This window comes from Spermophilus citellus (genome assembly GCF_964194105.1).
Source record: "Spermophilus citellus genome assembly, chromosome: 6".
Taxonomy (NCBI): domain Eukaryota; kingdom Metazoa; phylum Chordata; class Mammalia; order Rodentia; family Sciuridae; genus Spermophilus; species Spermophilus citellus.
The window spans coordinates 142,313,294-142,330,884 of NC_138187.1; the positions used below are offsets into that span (position 1 = coordinate 142,313,294).

General features: G+C 35.2%; 1 protein-coding gene across 1 annotated transcript in view; it reads right to left on the reverse strand.

Moving 5' to 3' along the window:
- CDC73 (cell division cycle 73) overlaps positions 1-17,591 on the reverse strand; it is a 127,065-nt gene that overhangs the window by 30,341 nt on the left and 79,133 nt on the right. Inside the window, exon 11 of the mRNA XM_081299513.1 lies at positions 3,984-4,041. Coding sequence (XP_081155639.1) covers positions 3,984-4,041 — 58 coding nt within the window. The remainder of the gene's footprint in view (positions 1-3,983; positions 4,042-17,591) is intronic.

Genomic DNA, 17,591 nt, shown 5'->3' on the forward strand with positions numbered 1-17,591 from the left:
TCAAAGGCAGGAAGAAGCTGGTGGGCTTTTGGAAATGAACAAGGCAAATGTATAGACCACAAAGAAGAAAGCATAGCAAAAGCTGAAGCTAAAAATCAATAGAGGAACCAATTCACGTAGTGACTTTTGTATATATTAAATTTCTATTTATTTTGTTTTTCATTTTTTGAGATGGGGTCTCACTATTCTGTCCAGGCTGGTCTCAAACTCCTGGGTAGTTGATCCTCCCACCTCCCACAAGCAGCCACCACGCCAGGCATAATTTTGTATTTAAAGTGCCATTGCCTATAACTTTTAAGATAGAAAATGATGAGATCTGATTTTCATGTCACAGCTTCTTCAAAAAGAAAAAAAAAAAAAACAGACAAGGGATCAGAGGGGGACAAGTGTGAAAGAAGAAAGCTCAGTTAGGACTATTACAATCATCTACAATTTGGGTGTTCCTCAAAGTTTATGTGGTTTAAGAAAAGATGAAAAAAGGCAGCAACAATGGATTTCTAAAAAGATGAACATGCATTCAGATACTATGACAGTATATTACCCTCAACTTTTATATGCATCTTTTGAGGGCCAAAAATAAAAAGGTTATAAACTAAAACTGGACAGTTTAACATACACTGGTCGAGAGAAATGATGATCTTGAGTAGGGGTAAAGAAAAACGAATGAAGTAAGGATCTGTAGATATTTGTAGATAAATCTGACAAGAATCCCACCGACACATTAGGAAAGGGATAGGAAATATGAACAATAAATAATAACATCTAAGTTTTTGTCTTAAAAAACAAGAGTTGGTGGTTGTGCCACTTATTTATGAAGAAGCAGGAAAGTGTAGAGTAAGAGATCTTGGGGAAAAATATCAAGGAAAATCTATTTTGATAGTTTTAAATGCCTATGGTATACCGAATATAGAACAGAGAGTTAATATAAGATACCAGAGGTAAGAAGAGATGTCTAATTGAAGACACAAATTTGGAAATCATCAGCACATAGATTTAAAAGTATACAATGAGTACAGAAGTACTTCAACCAGTACCTGGATTATAACTGGATGACTAGGTCAAAATTTATATAAAATATGCAGGAGATCTACTCACCTCAGAACATCTAAGAATTAGAAATAAAGAAAGCTGGAAGTATGGGTGTGCACGTATTAGGAAACAAAGAAAAATATGTTCAAGAGATTTAATCAAGCTATAAAAAGGAAATAATACTGAGTACTATGGCCTATTCAAGACTTATAACTTTTAATCCATTGGAAAAATTGGATTAAACATTATTCATTGGTCATTATACTTCCTAAAGGAATTTAAGTTTGGGAGTTTTAATAATATTTTCATTGTAAAGTGTTTAAAATGTTTTATTTGCCTATAGGCTTTGCCTGGAACAGTATTAAGTGGAATGACAGAATTAAGTAAACATTTGACAGAAAAATAAAGTAAAAATTTTAAATGTTCAAAAACGGAACTCCATGCTTGAGTTGCTTCATTCAACCAAAGAATTGGTGGTTCAGTTCCCAATTTCGAAAAGATCCAACCTAACAAAATAACATAATTCTATAATCCCTCATCTACTGCAAATTATACTGTCAGGTGTGTTTTGGGTATTCATGTTTGTTTGTTTGTTTTACGATTAAAAACTAGTGATATAAGTGAACATGTCAAATCAACCAATATCCCTTCAAAACTGGGCAGCACTCCATAAGCAAATGCACTTAACATCTCTGCATCAAAACAAAAATATTCTCAAAAATAATAAGGACAATTAAAGATTTCAAATTGCTAACATCCATTCAAATAATTTCTTATTGACAAATGAATGCTAAAGACTAATTTCTTTTAGAATGATAGATAAGTATTGTGGACAGATAGTGTCATCAAGAGTAAATGGAAGGAAGAAGAGAGTTTACATGGATAGGCATAGGAATACCTGAAATATTAAGAGACTTATAGTTCAGATTAAGTTCCATCAATTTAATCTCCACTGCACTTTGGTAGAGCAACTGAAAAAGTATGATGAATATTCAGAGTTGAAAAGACTTAGAACCTCTTACTTTCCTCAAGATCGTATTAGAACCTAGCCCCAAGAACTTCCATTTTATCTCACATTTTTGAACAGAATGTCTTCCCCTAATCCTCTCTTATGTATGCTGATTTTGAGAAAATGTGAAGTAGAAAAGTTTTATTTATTTATTCTGATAGTGCTAGGGATTGAACCCAGGGGCACTCCACCACTAAACCATTATCTCCAGCCCCTCTTTAAATTCTATTTTGAGATAGGGTCTTAAATTGTTGAGGCTAGCCTGAAACTTGCAATTCTCCTACTTCAGCCTGCCCAAGTAGATTGTATTACATGAAAAACAACACTCCACAACTGGAGACAATTTTAAACCACGGAACACCAATCTAGGTAAGAATCCTCTTTACCTTTTACATAATTTCTGAATTTCTCATGTGATCTTCCTTAGAATGACAAACCACAACCCCTATCCCACACTTCCAAAGAACAATAATTCTGTGTCTATGATTCAACTGCTTCTACAATGTTTCTATACTTAATAGGTAGTTTTCCACTCCTTCATCCTTATTTCCTTCACTTTTTCTTCCTTCCTGAAAAGAGCTCCTTTAGCCTCACCCTAGTTTCTGGCAAAGGGCCTAATACATGCAAGGCATTTTAACATCATCTATTGAATTTAACTGTTCTTCCTTATACTCACAATGGCTTTTGGTGTGGCCATCTACAGTTCTGTCATCTGAAATAAATTAAACTCAACTGATGGAGCACTCCTTCTCTCCTCAAAATAAAAGGTATGACAAAGACTTCAAGCAAACCCACTGTGAGAGAGAGAGAGAGAGAGAGAGAGAGAGAGAAAGAGACAGACAGACAGACAGAGAAAGATACACAGTCTAGTCATCTAAGAAGAGTATGGATGAAGAACACAGTGAAATTGCCTGCAAAACCATTTCAATATAAGTCTCATGTAATCTTAACACCATACTTCTGAAGCACATCCAGAAATAATTAATATTTATAATGTTCATAATTTTAGAATATGCTCATGTGGGAAAGTACAACGAATAAAAAGATACCCAAGTCTGTACTGTTAGCACTGCCAAATTTATGAGAAATATCACCTAGTAAAATTCTTGCCTATGCTTTTCCAACACTTTCCATTTTCTTGTGACTTTCGACACGCTGAGGTTAAAAAGGAAGGAGTGTAGGCTATTATTGATGTTAGGTTAAATATAAAAACCAAAACACTTATAATGATACAATATTGGTATCTAGATGCCTTTTTAAAGATTATTCTTTTTGGGTAGTAGGAAAAGAAGGAAAAACAACTTCATTGCTATCTTTACTTAACATATATTTTTAAAATGCTTATAGAACTTTTTGTGCTCAATAATAGAGATGTCTGAAATTCTATACATCAAAGCTGCACACCAGTCTAGTAAAATTATGATGCTGTGCTTCTGTATAAAAACAAAAATCACGTTTGCACATACTACCACATACTAGGATAGGGAATTGGTGAGACTAGGAATGCAGTCTTAATTTTAAACTCATTTTTAAAGTGATTTTAAACTCTTTGCAAATATACCTATTTATTCAAGTAAATATTTAATGTATAACTTTAAAGTATGGTGCTATAAAACCTATTTTAGTGTTACATACTATTTTATCAATGACCTTTAAATCAAATTGGGGAAAATATCCCTTCAGTAAAGAATATTATAAGTTTGTCTGGGAAATAAACAATTTAGCACACTTTTTATTTTAGCTTTTTTATGTTTCTATGCTAAAAACAGAAAGATTTATTGATGATTCTGACCAAAGTGTAGCAAGCACGGTATGAATATGATCATAGTTTTGAGGTCTGCTTCAGTAATACTGATGTTCAACTTGAAGAATAAAGAACTTCCAATGTATCCTCAGTAAAATTTCAGTTTCTGGAAAATAACGAAAACCAGATTCATATTTTTACCTGGTCTTGGTACTGGCTGTGCTGCAGGAGTCTGAGTCTTACGGGCAGATGCACCTTCCTTTAAAAGAATAAAGATTTACATATGACATCAAAGTTCCTTTAGGTAATAAACACTGTATTACAAAGAAATCTTGTCTCTCTATCAATCACTCCACCAAACCCTAAGAGTTTGAAAAATTAAAAAAACAAACATTTTTTTTAAAACTCTCAAAAATGTCATTACCTGTTTTAAAATAAAACCAATCATGGGGGAGGGGGCGGAGAGTGGGTATCGGGGATTGAACTCAGGGGCACTCAACCATTAAGCCACTTCCCCAGCCCTATCTTGTATTTTATTTAGAGATAGGGTCTCACTGAGTTGCTTAGCACTTCGCTTTTGCTAAGGCTGGCTTTGAATTTATGATACTCCTGTCTCAGCCTCCCAAGCCACTGGGATTACAGGTGTGCACCACAATGCCCAACTATCCCCCTCCCCACCAAAAGTCTCAAAATGAACAAATGATACATCATCTCATGTTTAAAAGACATAAACAGTACTACTCTGCAATGCACTAAAAAATATAAAGACTTCAAAATGCTTTTAAAATATTCAGGAAAAAATCACATTGATAAAGATGAGATTTGTTTTAGTTGAATTATGAATGGATGTGAACATCTTAAAAACTAAATAACAAATCTCAACTAATTAATGAGCATATAATATGTACAAGGATATATGTTAAGTGTTAAAGTATATCAATTATATACTTAGGAACAGATGCTTAAGATACTTTAAACGATGTCTGTCTTAAGTGTAATAGCTTCAATCATGTTCACACTAATTTTTCATAACATTTTTCTTTACAGAAAGCTGCAAATATAAATTTCATAATGACTATTAATTCATGGAGATTTTACTCTAGTTGTACTCAACAGAAGGAGACTTGGCAAGTATTAGGACAAGTACACGAATCCACAATAAAAATAAGTCTTGGCATCATAAGAAATACAAAGAAATATTAATAAATAATATTTAATTCTACTATATTTTCTTTGAAACTTGAGGTTTTACTTGGTAAAATAATTTAGAATAGCAGGCTATCCCCCAGCATTTTTAAAACTCAAATAATTGACTATAAAAATTAGTACCAGAAAATATTTTCACTTTCAATACAGCAGTATTTCTAGCATTCAGTTAGAATATCAGAGAAACCATTCTTCACTGGAAGAAACAATAGTTTCAACAACAATTAGCAAAATTTCCTTGAAGAAGAAACAAATATCCTTTCCCAACATTCTCACTATTATGCATTTAGTTATAGATTGTTGTAGTTACCATTGAGTCACTGGGGTGCTGACTTCATGAATGTATATAATTTTTTAACTCATCAAAGTTTACTTATAATTATCTTTCTCTAGCAAATTACATTCAAGTAAAACTTTAAATGTAAAACAAAGTAAGTAACTATTAAGGTGAAAACACAGTACTTAATATCAGCATAAAATGGGAAATTTTCTAATTGTATTTATTTCCAAGTTCGAGTTGGGGGATCTGTTTTTATTCTTTGTAATCCCAGTGCCCAGAGCACAGTAGGAACTCAGCAAATGTTGGCTGAAATTAACTACATCCGTTATGTAAAACATGGAAGCCAAAGCCTGATGTTAGCTTCATAAATTATCTCAAGTTCCTACATAAACGTCAACTAGACATTGTATAACAAAATAACAAGAATAAACATTAACCATATTACTTATCATTTTTAATATGTAAATATCAATTCATAGGGATGTGATCTAAATATAAACAGAAAGAGGAAAATTAAAAGAAATGAGACAAGAACAATAACAAGCACATACATAAGGAGGTATCATCTGTCTGTAATGCTAGGTGAATCCAAAGCAAAGTCCTTCTTTTGGAACAGAATGGATTAAGTTTAAAATTGCCATAATATAGCACTATGTCACATAAAGAGAACTATCCAAACCAAAATGTATCTGTCTACTGACATTAACCTATGTGAAAAAAAAAGTGTGGCTTTGATAACATGGGTTAGGTAAAAGACAAGAGCATATGATATGAAGATAATTCTTTTATATTATAAATTATTACCCATGGAAATTTTTACCTACTTTTGAGTAAGCTCAAACTGATCCCTTTATATACCAATAATGGCTATTATCTGTTTGCCTACTAAGCAATCTTTGCTTGGTGTCTAATCACTCCTTTTTGGCAATAATACCTATCCCCTGGTTACAGGAGAAGGTCAATCAAAAGTCAGTCATTCTCTGATTTTACCTTTTATAAACAGCTAGCTGGTTAGACCACTAATCACAAGACTAAGCTGGGAGGTATGCCTAGAATCACTGGTGATCACATACCTTGACTCAGAGAGAAAACTCACTGGCAAAAGGAGAAAATAAAAATCAAATGCAAGAAAAGAGATAGAATACAATCCTCTTCTTAACGCCTAATATCTAGTTCTAGTGGCCTGCAAGGTCTGCTTTACCTCTTACCACTCTTCATTACATAAGCCATTAAAATTCCCCATTATCTCACCACTCTACATACCCCACATACCCTGTTAAGCTTCAATTAGTTGAGTAGAATTCCTGTCAGTTGCAAAAGAGAATTTTATCTAATGTTGTCTTCTTTGGTTAATAAAAAGTGAATTGTCAAAATCATTATAGCATAATTTTGATTCATTTTTTAATTAGTACATACATACTCACACACATACAAAACTGTGACGATCCTTACTAATCATGCCATTAATTTATGACCATTTCTAAGACTCCCTAACCATCACTAGGTTAAAAGCACAGTATACTCTGATCTCCATTATTTTGAAATAAAATTATATAAATCACTGCAAAGAACCTCAGAAACCATATAATCTAATCCCACTACTCTCTACTCTAAACATGAAGAGATAAAGGTGAAATCATTTTTCTAAAGATGAAGAGACAAAGGTGAAGTAATTTTCAAAGGCTGCATAGCAATTTATCTGGCATATATTAAAGAAAGGACAATACTTTGGCAGTAATATGAAATAGACTGAGAGTTCTATATTTTTAAATATATTTGGGTTGAAGAAAAAATAATACCCCATCATAAAAAGAAAAATATTAGCACAAAAACAACCAATCGAGCTGACAAGTTGTGCTAGCTGAAGAGGAAAACCTGCTTTCTCTTGAAAACTCAGAAGCAATTACAAATGCACCGAGACTTGAGACATTCTGGAAAGGAAATAATTGAATTAAAATGAAAGGGAAAATAGTGATAGAATCATATTTGCAAACAAAGCATAAGACTACAAAACAAGGTATACTATTTACAAGTAATTCTTGTTTGCTTTATTGTAGAAAAAGAGGTAATCTAAATCTTTTGGTGCTAGGAGACAGAGTTCCAGTATTTGCTGCTTTTTTAGAAAAAATATAATACTGTAAGAAAAAATATTTCATAGCAAATGCCAGTATGAAAAATATATCAATTAATTTTAAGAAGTCCCATTTACATAAAACAATGAAATACTGAAAACTCTTAATAGAACACATGCAGACTCTAAAATTTATGTCATTTCCGACTATTAATAAGAGCAAAAGTCACAAGTTTTTAAAATTAAATAAACATAAAATGTGCTCTAGCATGCTTTTTACCTTTATTTTTAAAAAGTTAAGTTATTCCTATAAAGTTTGAATTTGATAATTAGAATTCCCAAATATTAGAATGTTTATTTAAATATTTGAATATCTAAGTACGTTTAAATGATTCTTTTAGGAAAAACTACTGTAGAAAAGAGAAACAGCAACAGTGGGGACAAATTAAAATGAGAGTAAATACACAAAAGATTTCAGATACAAAACACTTCAACACAAATAGTGGTGTATTTTTTAGACTTATCATAACCCAAAGGCATTAAGTACCCAATGTTTGCTAACTGCAGAAAACAGTTAACATACTTAAAAAGTAAGTATTCCCTACCTTTTAACATGCATATGAAGAGCTCTGGAACTGAAAATAAATGAAAACCTTCTCTTTCATGTCAAACCTCCAGCAGCTCTATCCACAAAAGTAACTATTTAAATGCTTGGTCATGTTCTCATTCACTATCCAAACTCAAAACAAAATGATAAATACAGATGTAATATCTATAAGTGAAAAATATTAAGCTACAGAAACCAGCAACTTGTTAGAAATCAATGGCTAGTAAGCAGCAAAACAAATCTGAGCCTTTTTTAATGCTAAAGCCTATGCTCCTAACTATCACTCTTCTATGAAGACTCCCCTTGGAGATATGTATTTTCTCTCCTCCCACAATCATCAAATGGTACTCCTTTAGGCTTTTTTTTTTTTTGGGGGGGGGTATAACTCTATCAAATCTCTTATATTTTACTCTGTTTTGTGCTTCCATAACAAAATATCATAGATTGGGTAATTTATAAATGAGAGAAGTTTATTTCTCACAGTTCTAAGGCTTAGCAACTCCAGATCAAGATTCTTCAAGGTTCTTACAGGTCTGGTATATGGTTAAGGGCTGCTCTAAGACTGTACCTACTGCTACATACACTAGAAGAGACAGACAAGGTGTTCTCACATATTAAAAGAAAGGAAGATGGACCACCCCCCCCCAAAAAAAAAAAAAACTACACACAAGGACTTGAGCTACTTCCCTCCAAACCTTTTATAAGGTACTAATCATTTCATAAACCTGAAGCCTTCATGATTTAATCATTATCCAAAACGCATATGATTTAATGCCACCACAACGGGGATTAAGTTCCAACAGGTGAATTTTAGGAGACATTCACACCATAACAACTCACTATGCCATGTAATCATCTATTTATTTGTGTTTCCCACAATCAGAATGCAATTACTTGAGGTTAGGGACTGTTATGTCTCCAATGTCTGGTGTAGAACCTCCAATGCCTGGACATGGGAGAGCTTAATACATATATATATATATATATATATATATATATATATATATATATATATATATTTGTTTTAGAATCACTGATTCACCACCATTACTTAAAATAAAATACTTTTATCCACTAAACAAAGACAGAAATAACCATCATGCAGGATTTTCAAGAGAATATAAAACATTCATTCATTCAAGAATATCCCAGTGTCAAATAGGAAACGGGTCCACTTTAAGCTCTGAATATAATCCTTACAGCTCTGCCACTGTAACTTATTTTTAAAATAGACATGTTTCTTTCTCTTCCTCTCTCTCTCTCTGCTCTTCCCTAATCTCTCCCCCTCCAAAATCTCTGGGGAAACAGAATTATCTTTCTTCCCCATCCTAGACAGAGTCATAGAAAAGAAATAATTCAGACTTTGAGGATGGTACCAGAAGATCTCAGAAATGACTACCTCCTACATTTACAAGTGAATTACAACTCCAGACAGAGAACATGTGGAATGTGTCCTTTGAGTCACCTCTTAAAAGTCCCCTGGTTCCTGCTGATGGGCAGAATCGCAAGTCTTTGGGACAAGAGTTCCCTGTGTTTCTCATTTGCTAGCAAAGCAGTAAAACCTTCTTTTTCCTTTTTCTCAAAACCATGTCCTCATTATTGGATTGGCATCACAGACAAGGACCAGGTTTTCGGCAACAAAACTAGGAAAGCAGCAGTATAAACAAGAGCAAGATTGTTCCTGCCATCGTAGGGATTACAATCTAGTGGAAGATATTGGTAATAAATGAATAAACAGATGAAGAAATATTTAAATGGAAGGGGGTAGTCATTTGTCATATGTCTATTTGTGCATGTGTATGTTCAATTCCGTGCCCAAAGCAAAGTAGGACTAATAACTGGTCAACCATCTTTCCAAAAAGAAACATTCTCTGGGGGCCAGGATGGTGGCTTAATGGTACAGCACTTGCCTAGCATGTGCAAGGCATTGGGTTCAATCCCCAGCACCACGTTTAAAAAAAAAAAAAAAAAAAAAAACAGAAACAAATAAAATGAAGGTATTGTGTCCATCTACAACTAAATGTATGTGTATATGTATGTATGTATGTAAATATGTGTGTGTGTGTCACACACATAAATACATATTAAAAGAAAAAAAGAAACATTCTCTATACAGGAATACTAACAAACAAAAAAAATCAGCACCATATTAAAATTATACATTATGACCAACTAGATTGATTGCTGGAATGCAAGGATGTTTTAACGTATAAAAACCAATCAACATAACACATTAACAAAATAAACAGGAAAAAATACCACCACACCAATAGTACGACCATTTCAACTGATGTAGAAATTACAACATTCAACACACTTTTGACAGATTAAACAACAGTAACAATAACTCAAGAAATAAGAATACAAGGAAATGCCCTCAACATAATAAGTTATATGTGAAAAACCCAAAGTTTATATCAGAACTGAGAGCTTTTCTTAATCTACATCAATCTACTTGATCCAAATCTATTCATAGTAATTAAAACTTTGCCCTTGGAATATTATATTCATTTTCTTCACAGTTACAGACAAAATTGGAACACATACTGCTAGTGGGTAACATTACAAAGAAGTAAGACATTCATTGATTAAAAACTTAAATTAATAGCAGTTTTAAATCCATCATTCAAAATGCCTTCCTGGAGTAAAACTGAACTGGTACAATTATAAATGAATCATACAAAAAGAAAGAGAAGTGTAAAAATTGTTTAAAGATTATAGAGGGATCATGAAAATCTTATCTCCACAGATTCACTAAACATATTCTAAAATCCTTGGCATGCTAAAACAGTTTTTACATGTGTCACTAAGTCAGATGTAGAAAGAGATAAGAATACAAATACAGGCAACCATCAATCACACCAACAAAGAGATAAGAGAGCAAATACAAGTTTCAAGAGATCACTTCAAGAAAGAGAGAGAGAAAGGGGGTTGGGGGGGGGGCATAAATCCTTGAAATAAAGAAACACTAAGCTATGTAAAAAACTCAACAGACAGCATCACCAACAGACTAGATCACTTGAAAAACAAGACCTCAGACAATGAAGACAAAATATATAGTCTTGAAAATAAAGTTGACCTCACAGTGAAGATGGTAAGAAACCATGAACGGAATATGCAAGAATTATGGGATACCATCAAAAGACCAAATTTAAGATTTATTGGGATAGAGGAAGGTTCAGAGATTCAAACCAAAGGAATGAACAATTTCTTCAATAAAATCATATCAGAAAATTTCCCAAGCATGAAGAATAAGTTGGAAAATGAAATACAAGAGGCCTATAGGGCATCAAATGTACAAAATTACAACAGATCTACAACAGATCTACAGAATAAGGATAGAATTTTAAATGCCACAAGAGAGAAAAATCAGATTACCTATAAGGAAAGACCAATTTGGATCTCAGCAGATTTTTCAACCCAGACTAAAAGTTAGAAGATCCTGGAACAACATATACCAAGCACTAAAAGATAATGGATGCCAATCAAGAATCTTATATCCAGCAAAATTAAGCTTCAAATTTGACAATGAAATAAAAACCTTCCATGATAAACAAAGCTAAAAGAATTTATAGCAAGAAAGCTGGTACTACAGAAATTTTTGGCAAAATATTCCACAAGGAGGAAATGAAAATCTGCAAAGGGAAGAACTACAATAAAGGAAAAGCCAACCAAAGGAGAAACCAAGTCAGGCTAAATACCAAAAATGACTGTTAATACAAATCATGTCTCAATAATAACCCTAAATATTAATGGACTAAATTCACCAATCAAAAGACATAGGCTGGTGGATTGGATTTTTTAAAAAGACCCAACAATATGCTGCTTCCAAGAGACTCATCTCAGGAAAAGATGCCCACAGACAGAAGGTGAAAGGCTGGGATAAAATATGCCATTCACATGGTCTATATAAACAAGCAGGGGTTTCTATACTATCAAATAAAGTACACTTCAAGCCAAAGTAAATCAAAAGGGATAAAGATAAACATTTCATACTGCTCAAGGGACCCATACATCAACAAGACATAACAGTTTTAAATATATGAGCCCCAAATATAATGGAGCTTCTATGTTCATCAAACTCTTCTCAAGTTCATGAGTCAAATAGACCACAACACAATAAACTTGGGTGACTTTAACAAACCTCTTTCACCACTGGATAGATCTTTCAAACAAAAGATAAACAAAAAAAAGTACAGAATGCAATAATAAAATCAATGACTTAAGACTTAACTGACATGTATCGAGTATATTATCCATCAAAAAGCAAATACACTTTCTTCTCAGCATCACATGAATCTATAAACAGACCATATATTATGCCACAATGTAAATCTTAGTATAATACAAAAAAGTAGAGATACTACCCTACATTCTATTGAACTACAGTGGAATGAAATTAAAAAATCAATGACAAAATAAAAGATACTCCAACACCTGGAGACTAAATAATATGGTATTGAATGAACAATGGGTTGCAAAAGATATCAAGGAGATTAAATGAGAACACTAACAACATATTACAATCTCTGGGACACTATGAAGGCAGTTCTAAGAAGAAAGTTCATTGCATGGAGTTCATTCCTTAAAAGAAGAATAAGTCAACAAATAAATGACCTAATATTACATCTCAAAGCCCTAGAAAAAGAACACGTCAAACCCCAAAGCAGTAGAAGACAGAAAATAATTAAAACCAGAGCTGAAATCAATGAAATTAAAACAAAAGAAAAAACTGAAAAAATTGACAGAACAAAAAGGTGGTTCTTTGAATAAAAAAAAATTGAGAGACCCTTAGTTATGCTAATGAAGAGAAGGAGAGAGAACATTCAAATTACTAAAATATGTGATGAAAAAGGAAATATTACAATGGACACTACAGAAATACACAGGATAATTAGAAATTATTTTGAAAATTTGTACTCCAACAAAATAGAAAATATCAAAGGCATAGACAAATTTCCAGATACATATGATCTGCCCAAACTAAATCAGGATGATATACACAATTTAAACAGATAAATTTTAAGCAACGAAATAGAGGATGCCATCAGAATCCTACCAACCAAGAAAAAAGCCCAGGACCCGATGGATACACAGCTGAATTCAACAAGACCTTTAAAGAAGAACTAACACCAATATTTCTTAAACTATTTCATGAAATAGAAAAAGAGAGAACACTTCAAACACATTCTATGAGGCCAATATCACCCTGATTCCAAAACCAGGCAAAGATAAGTCAAAGAAAGAAAACCGCAGAACAATATCTCTAATGAACATAGATGCAAACATTCTCAATAAAATCCTAGCAAATTGAATACAAAAACATATCAAAAAGATAGTGCAGCATTATCAAGTGGGATTCATCCCAGGGATGCTACTAGGTTGGTTCAACACATGGAAATCAATAAATATAATTCATCACATCAATAGACTTAAAAAATAATAATCATATGATCATCAATAGATGTAGAAAAAGTATTCAACAAAATACATCAGCCCTTCATGTTCAAAACCTTAGAAAAAATAGGGATATCAGGAACATACCTCAATGTTGAGAGCCACAGCCAAAGGGGCCCCAGCAAACTTCCAGCTGCCAGTAACCAGCTGCCAGCTGATGATTGGCTCACAGCGGCCCCAGCAACATCTAGCTGATTGGCTCCTCTGCGGTGATGTTCATTGGGCTGTTTTCCTGCCCTTCAGACTGCCAGCTGATGATTGGCTCACAGCGGCCCCAGCAACATCTAGCTGATTGGCTCCTCTGCGGTGATGTTCATTGGGCTGTTTCCCTGCCCTTCAGACTGCCAGCTGATGATTGGCTCACAGCGGCCCCAGCAACATCTAGCTGATTGGCTCCTCCACAGAGCTGCTCATTGGGGGACTTCTTTGGCTCCGCCCACGCAACCCAGCCAATCGGCCTCAAGAACAGGAGGATTGTGGGAGGTGGTGAGGTTTGTGTGGGGGTGAGAGGCTTGTGGGAAGCCGGTTGTGGCAGTTGGGCTCTGAGGGTTTTTTCCTGAGGAGCTGTTTTGTTTGGCATTTGTAGTTCTAAAAATAAAGTTAGTTTCTTTTGACAAGTGGCTCCTGAATTGTGCCCAGCCAGACTGCGGCATTTGGTGGCTCGCACGGGGAGCGACTGAGGGTAAGTAAACTGCTCGCCCCTGAGGGCAGGGCGAGAGGATGGATAGCCATTCTAAGTTTCCTTTTTTGTTTTGCTTCATTTTTGTTTTAACTTGCCTGTCCCTGGAGATGAGTGAGATGGAAGAAAAACCGCTCACATCTGAGGAAAAACTATTTGCGTCTGAGGAAAAACTATTTGCGTCTGAGGAAAAACTATTTGCGTCTGAGGAACAGATAGGGAGAAAGGACGGATGCACATGTCAGGAGGATAGAAAGGCTGTCATAATGATTTTGTGTGGTTCCATTTTTATTTCATTCTGTCTCAGTTTTGTTTGGGGTTATCTTGTTGGGTTGTATTATAGTAGAAATACGGGATCAGCAATTAGTAAAAAACAAACCGAAAGACTGTTAAGTAAATTGTTAGAGGAAGGAGGCATCACAGTAAAATCAAGAACAGTCAGGGCATACGTTGATACAATACAACAATGTAGCCCATGGCTTTTTAAGGAGGAGTTGTTAGATATATCACAATGGAACCATCATGGTGAAGATTTAAAAAGAATAGAAAAGAACAACCCAGGGACTCTGCCAGTTGGCACATTGCCATTGTGGACGTTCGTATCTGGTTTACTTAGTCCAAAGCCTTCAGTTCAGACAAAGGTAGAGGAAGGAGAAGACATAAAGATTCAAGTAAAAGAGAAGGTCTTTCGAGCTAGTGAGTCAGAGGAAGGAAGTTTAGAGCAGAAAAAGCCATCAGGGGAAAAGTTACAATAGGAGACTGCTAATAACACCTTTCTATCAGAGAGTGTAAGTGTCCAACCATCAGCACCACCTCTACAGGAGACTGCTACTAACAGCATTCTATCACCAGAGGGCATAAGTGTCCAATCAACAGCAACACCTCCATATGCTAGGAGACTCCCAACCCCCGCAGTTGATAGTTGGGATCCTGAGACAGGATCTCAAGTATGCCCTGTATTTGAGGTAGGAGGGCAGCGAATTTACCAGGGTTTAAATTTCAAAACAGTGAAGGAGCTAAAAGAGGCTGTAACAACCTATGGTCCTCAAGCACCCTTCACTGTAAGCTTGGTCGAATCCATTAACAACTTGAACATGACGCCAGCAGATTGGGCTAATATGTGTAAAGCTGTGCTAAATGGAGGACAATACCTGTTATGGAAGGTTGCCAATGAGGAATTTTGCAAGGAGACGGCTAGGCGAAATGCAGCAGCTGGTTATTCTCAGAGAAATCTAGATATGTTGTTAGGAAAGGGACCTTATGAGGATCCGCAGCAACAAATTGCATATGATCCTGGCGTATACTCACAAATTGCTGTAGATGCAGTTAAGGCATGGAAGACTTTACAAGGACATGGAGGTTTACAAGGTCAATTATCTAAGATAATACAAGGAGCTAATGAACCTTACGCTGAATTTGTAGATAGGCTTATTCAAACAGCTACCAGAATTTTTGGGAATACAGAACAAGCAATGCCATTAATAAAACAACTGGCTTATGACCAAGCGAATCGTTGGTGCAGAGATATCATTAGACCATGGAAACAGGAAGATTTAAACACATATATTAAATTATGTAGAGACATTAATGAACAAGAGCAAGTCATGGCAGCTGCAGTAAAACAGGCTTTAGATGCCAGAGACATTAATGAACAAGGGCAAATTGTGGCAGCTGCAGTAAAACAGGCTTTATATACCAGGCCAAGAACATGTTACAATTGTCAACAAACAGGACATTTTAAAAGGAATTGCCCCATAGGAGGAGGGTTTAACAAAACTAGGTATCAAAGGAGTAGAATACCGGGTATTTGCCCACGATGCCGTAGAGGGAGACATTGGGCTAATGAATGCCGTTCTCAAACCACCATAGAGGGTACTCCATTACATTGGGCTAATGAATACCGTTCTCAAACCACCATAGAGGGTACTCCATTAAAAAACGAACAAGGACAAGGTGTTTATCCACAATATCGTGGACAAAGGCATCGGGCTCCGTTGCCAAAAAACGGACAGGGGGCCCCAATGCTCCGGGGCCCCAAACCACAAATATACGGAGCACTGGAGGAACCCAGCAACCCCATCAGGGTAGTGCCCAGGACACATTGTCCATCAGATCCCTCATCAGAGAAACCAGAGGGAGCGCAGGGTTGGACATCTGCGCCTCCACCAGATCAGTACTAACTCCAGAGATGGGAGTTCAAATCATTCCCACAGGGGTAAAAGGACCTCTTCCCAAAGGAACAGTAGGCTTATTATTGGGATGCAGCTCTTCTACTCTAAAAGGACTTTTGATAAGTCCTGGGGTAATTGATCCCGATTATGAAGGTGAAATAAAAATTATACCCAGTTCTCCAAAGGGTATATCAATAATTTCACCAGGAGATAGAATAGCACAATTACTAATAATACCAAGCCTACATGATAAATTTTCCAGTCATGCTGTAGAAAGAGGTTCCAAGGGATTAGGCTCCACAGGTATAGATTGGGCTATGCTTTCTTTAAATTTAGATTCTCGCCCCATGCTAAAACTAAATATTCAAGGACATGAATTTAATGGGCTACTGGATACAGGTGCAGACCTTAGCATCATCTCTCGTCAAGAATGGCCAAAACATTGGCCATTACAACAAGCCACTCAAACGCTTCGAGGCCTAGGAGTGGCGACTAATCCCGATAGAAGCGCAATGGTATTAGATTGGAAGGATCCTGAAGGATGTGAAGGAACTATACAGCCATATGTATTGGATCATCTTCCCGTAAATTTATGGGGACGAGATGTCTTAGATCAATTAGGTTTGACATTAACAAATAACATCAATCAAAATGCACCCACTATTATGGCTAGACAAGGTTTTAGGAAAGGAAAAAGATTAGAAAAACAAGAACAAGGTATAGCAGCACCAATACAAATAGATCAAGGAACAGACAGACATGGGTTGGATTTTCACAAAGGGCCACTGAGACAATAAAAATTACATGGAAATCAGAAAGACCAGTATGGGTTCCTCAGTGGCCCTTGACTAAAGAAAAGATACAAGTAGCCCATGACCTGGTCAAACAACAATTAGCAGAAGGACATATACAACCTTCTGTATCTCCCCATAATACTCCCATTTTTGTCATCAAAAAGAAATCTGGTAAATGGAGATTATTGCAAGACTTAAGAGCCATTAATAATGAAATGGTCATTATGGGACCTGCTCAATCGGGGATTCCTCAATTGTCTGCTTTGCCAAAAACTTGGTATGTTTTAGTTATAGATATTAAAGATTGTTTTTTTTCAATTCCAATTCATCCTGAGGATAGTCCACGTTTTGCATTTACTATCCCTGCACTAAATCATGAAGGTCCTGATCAGAGATATGAATGGAAAGTACTCCCTCAAGGGATGGCTAACAGCCCAACTATGTGTCAAATTTATGTTAACAAAGTAATCCAGCCACTTAGAAATCAAAATCCTGAACTACAAATATTTCACTATATGGATGATGTATTATTAGCACACAAAGC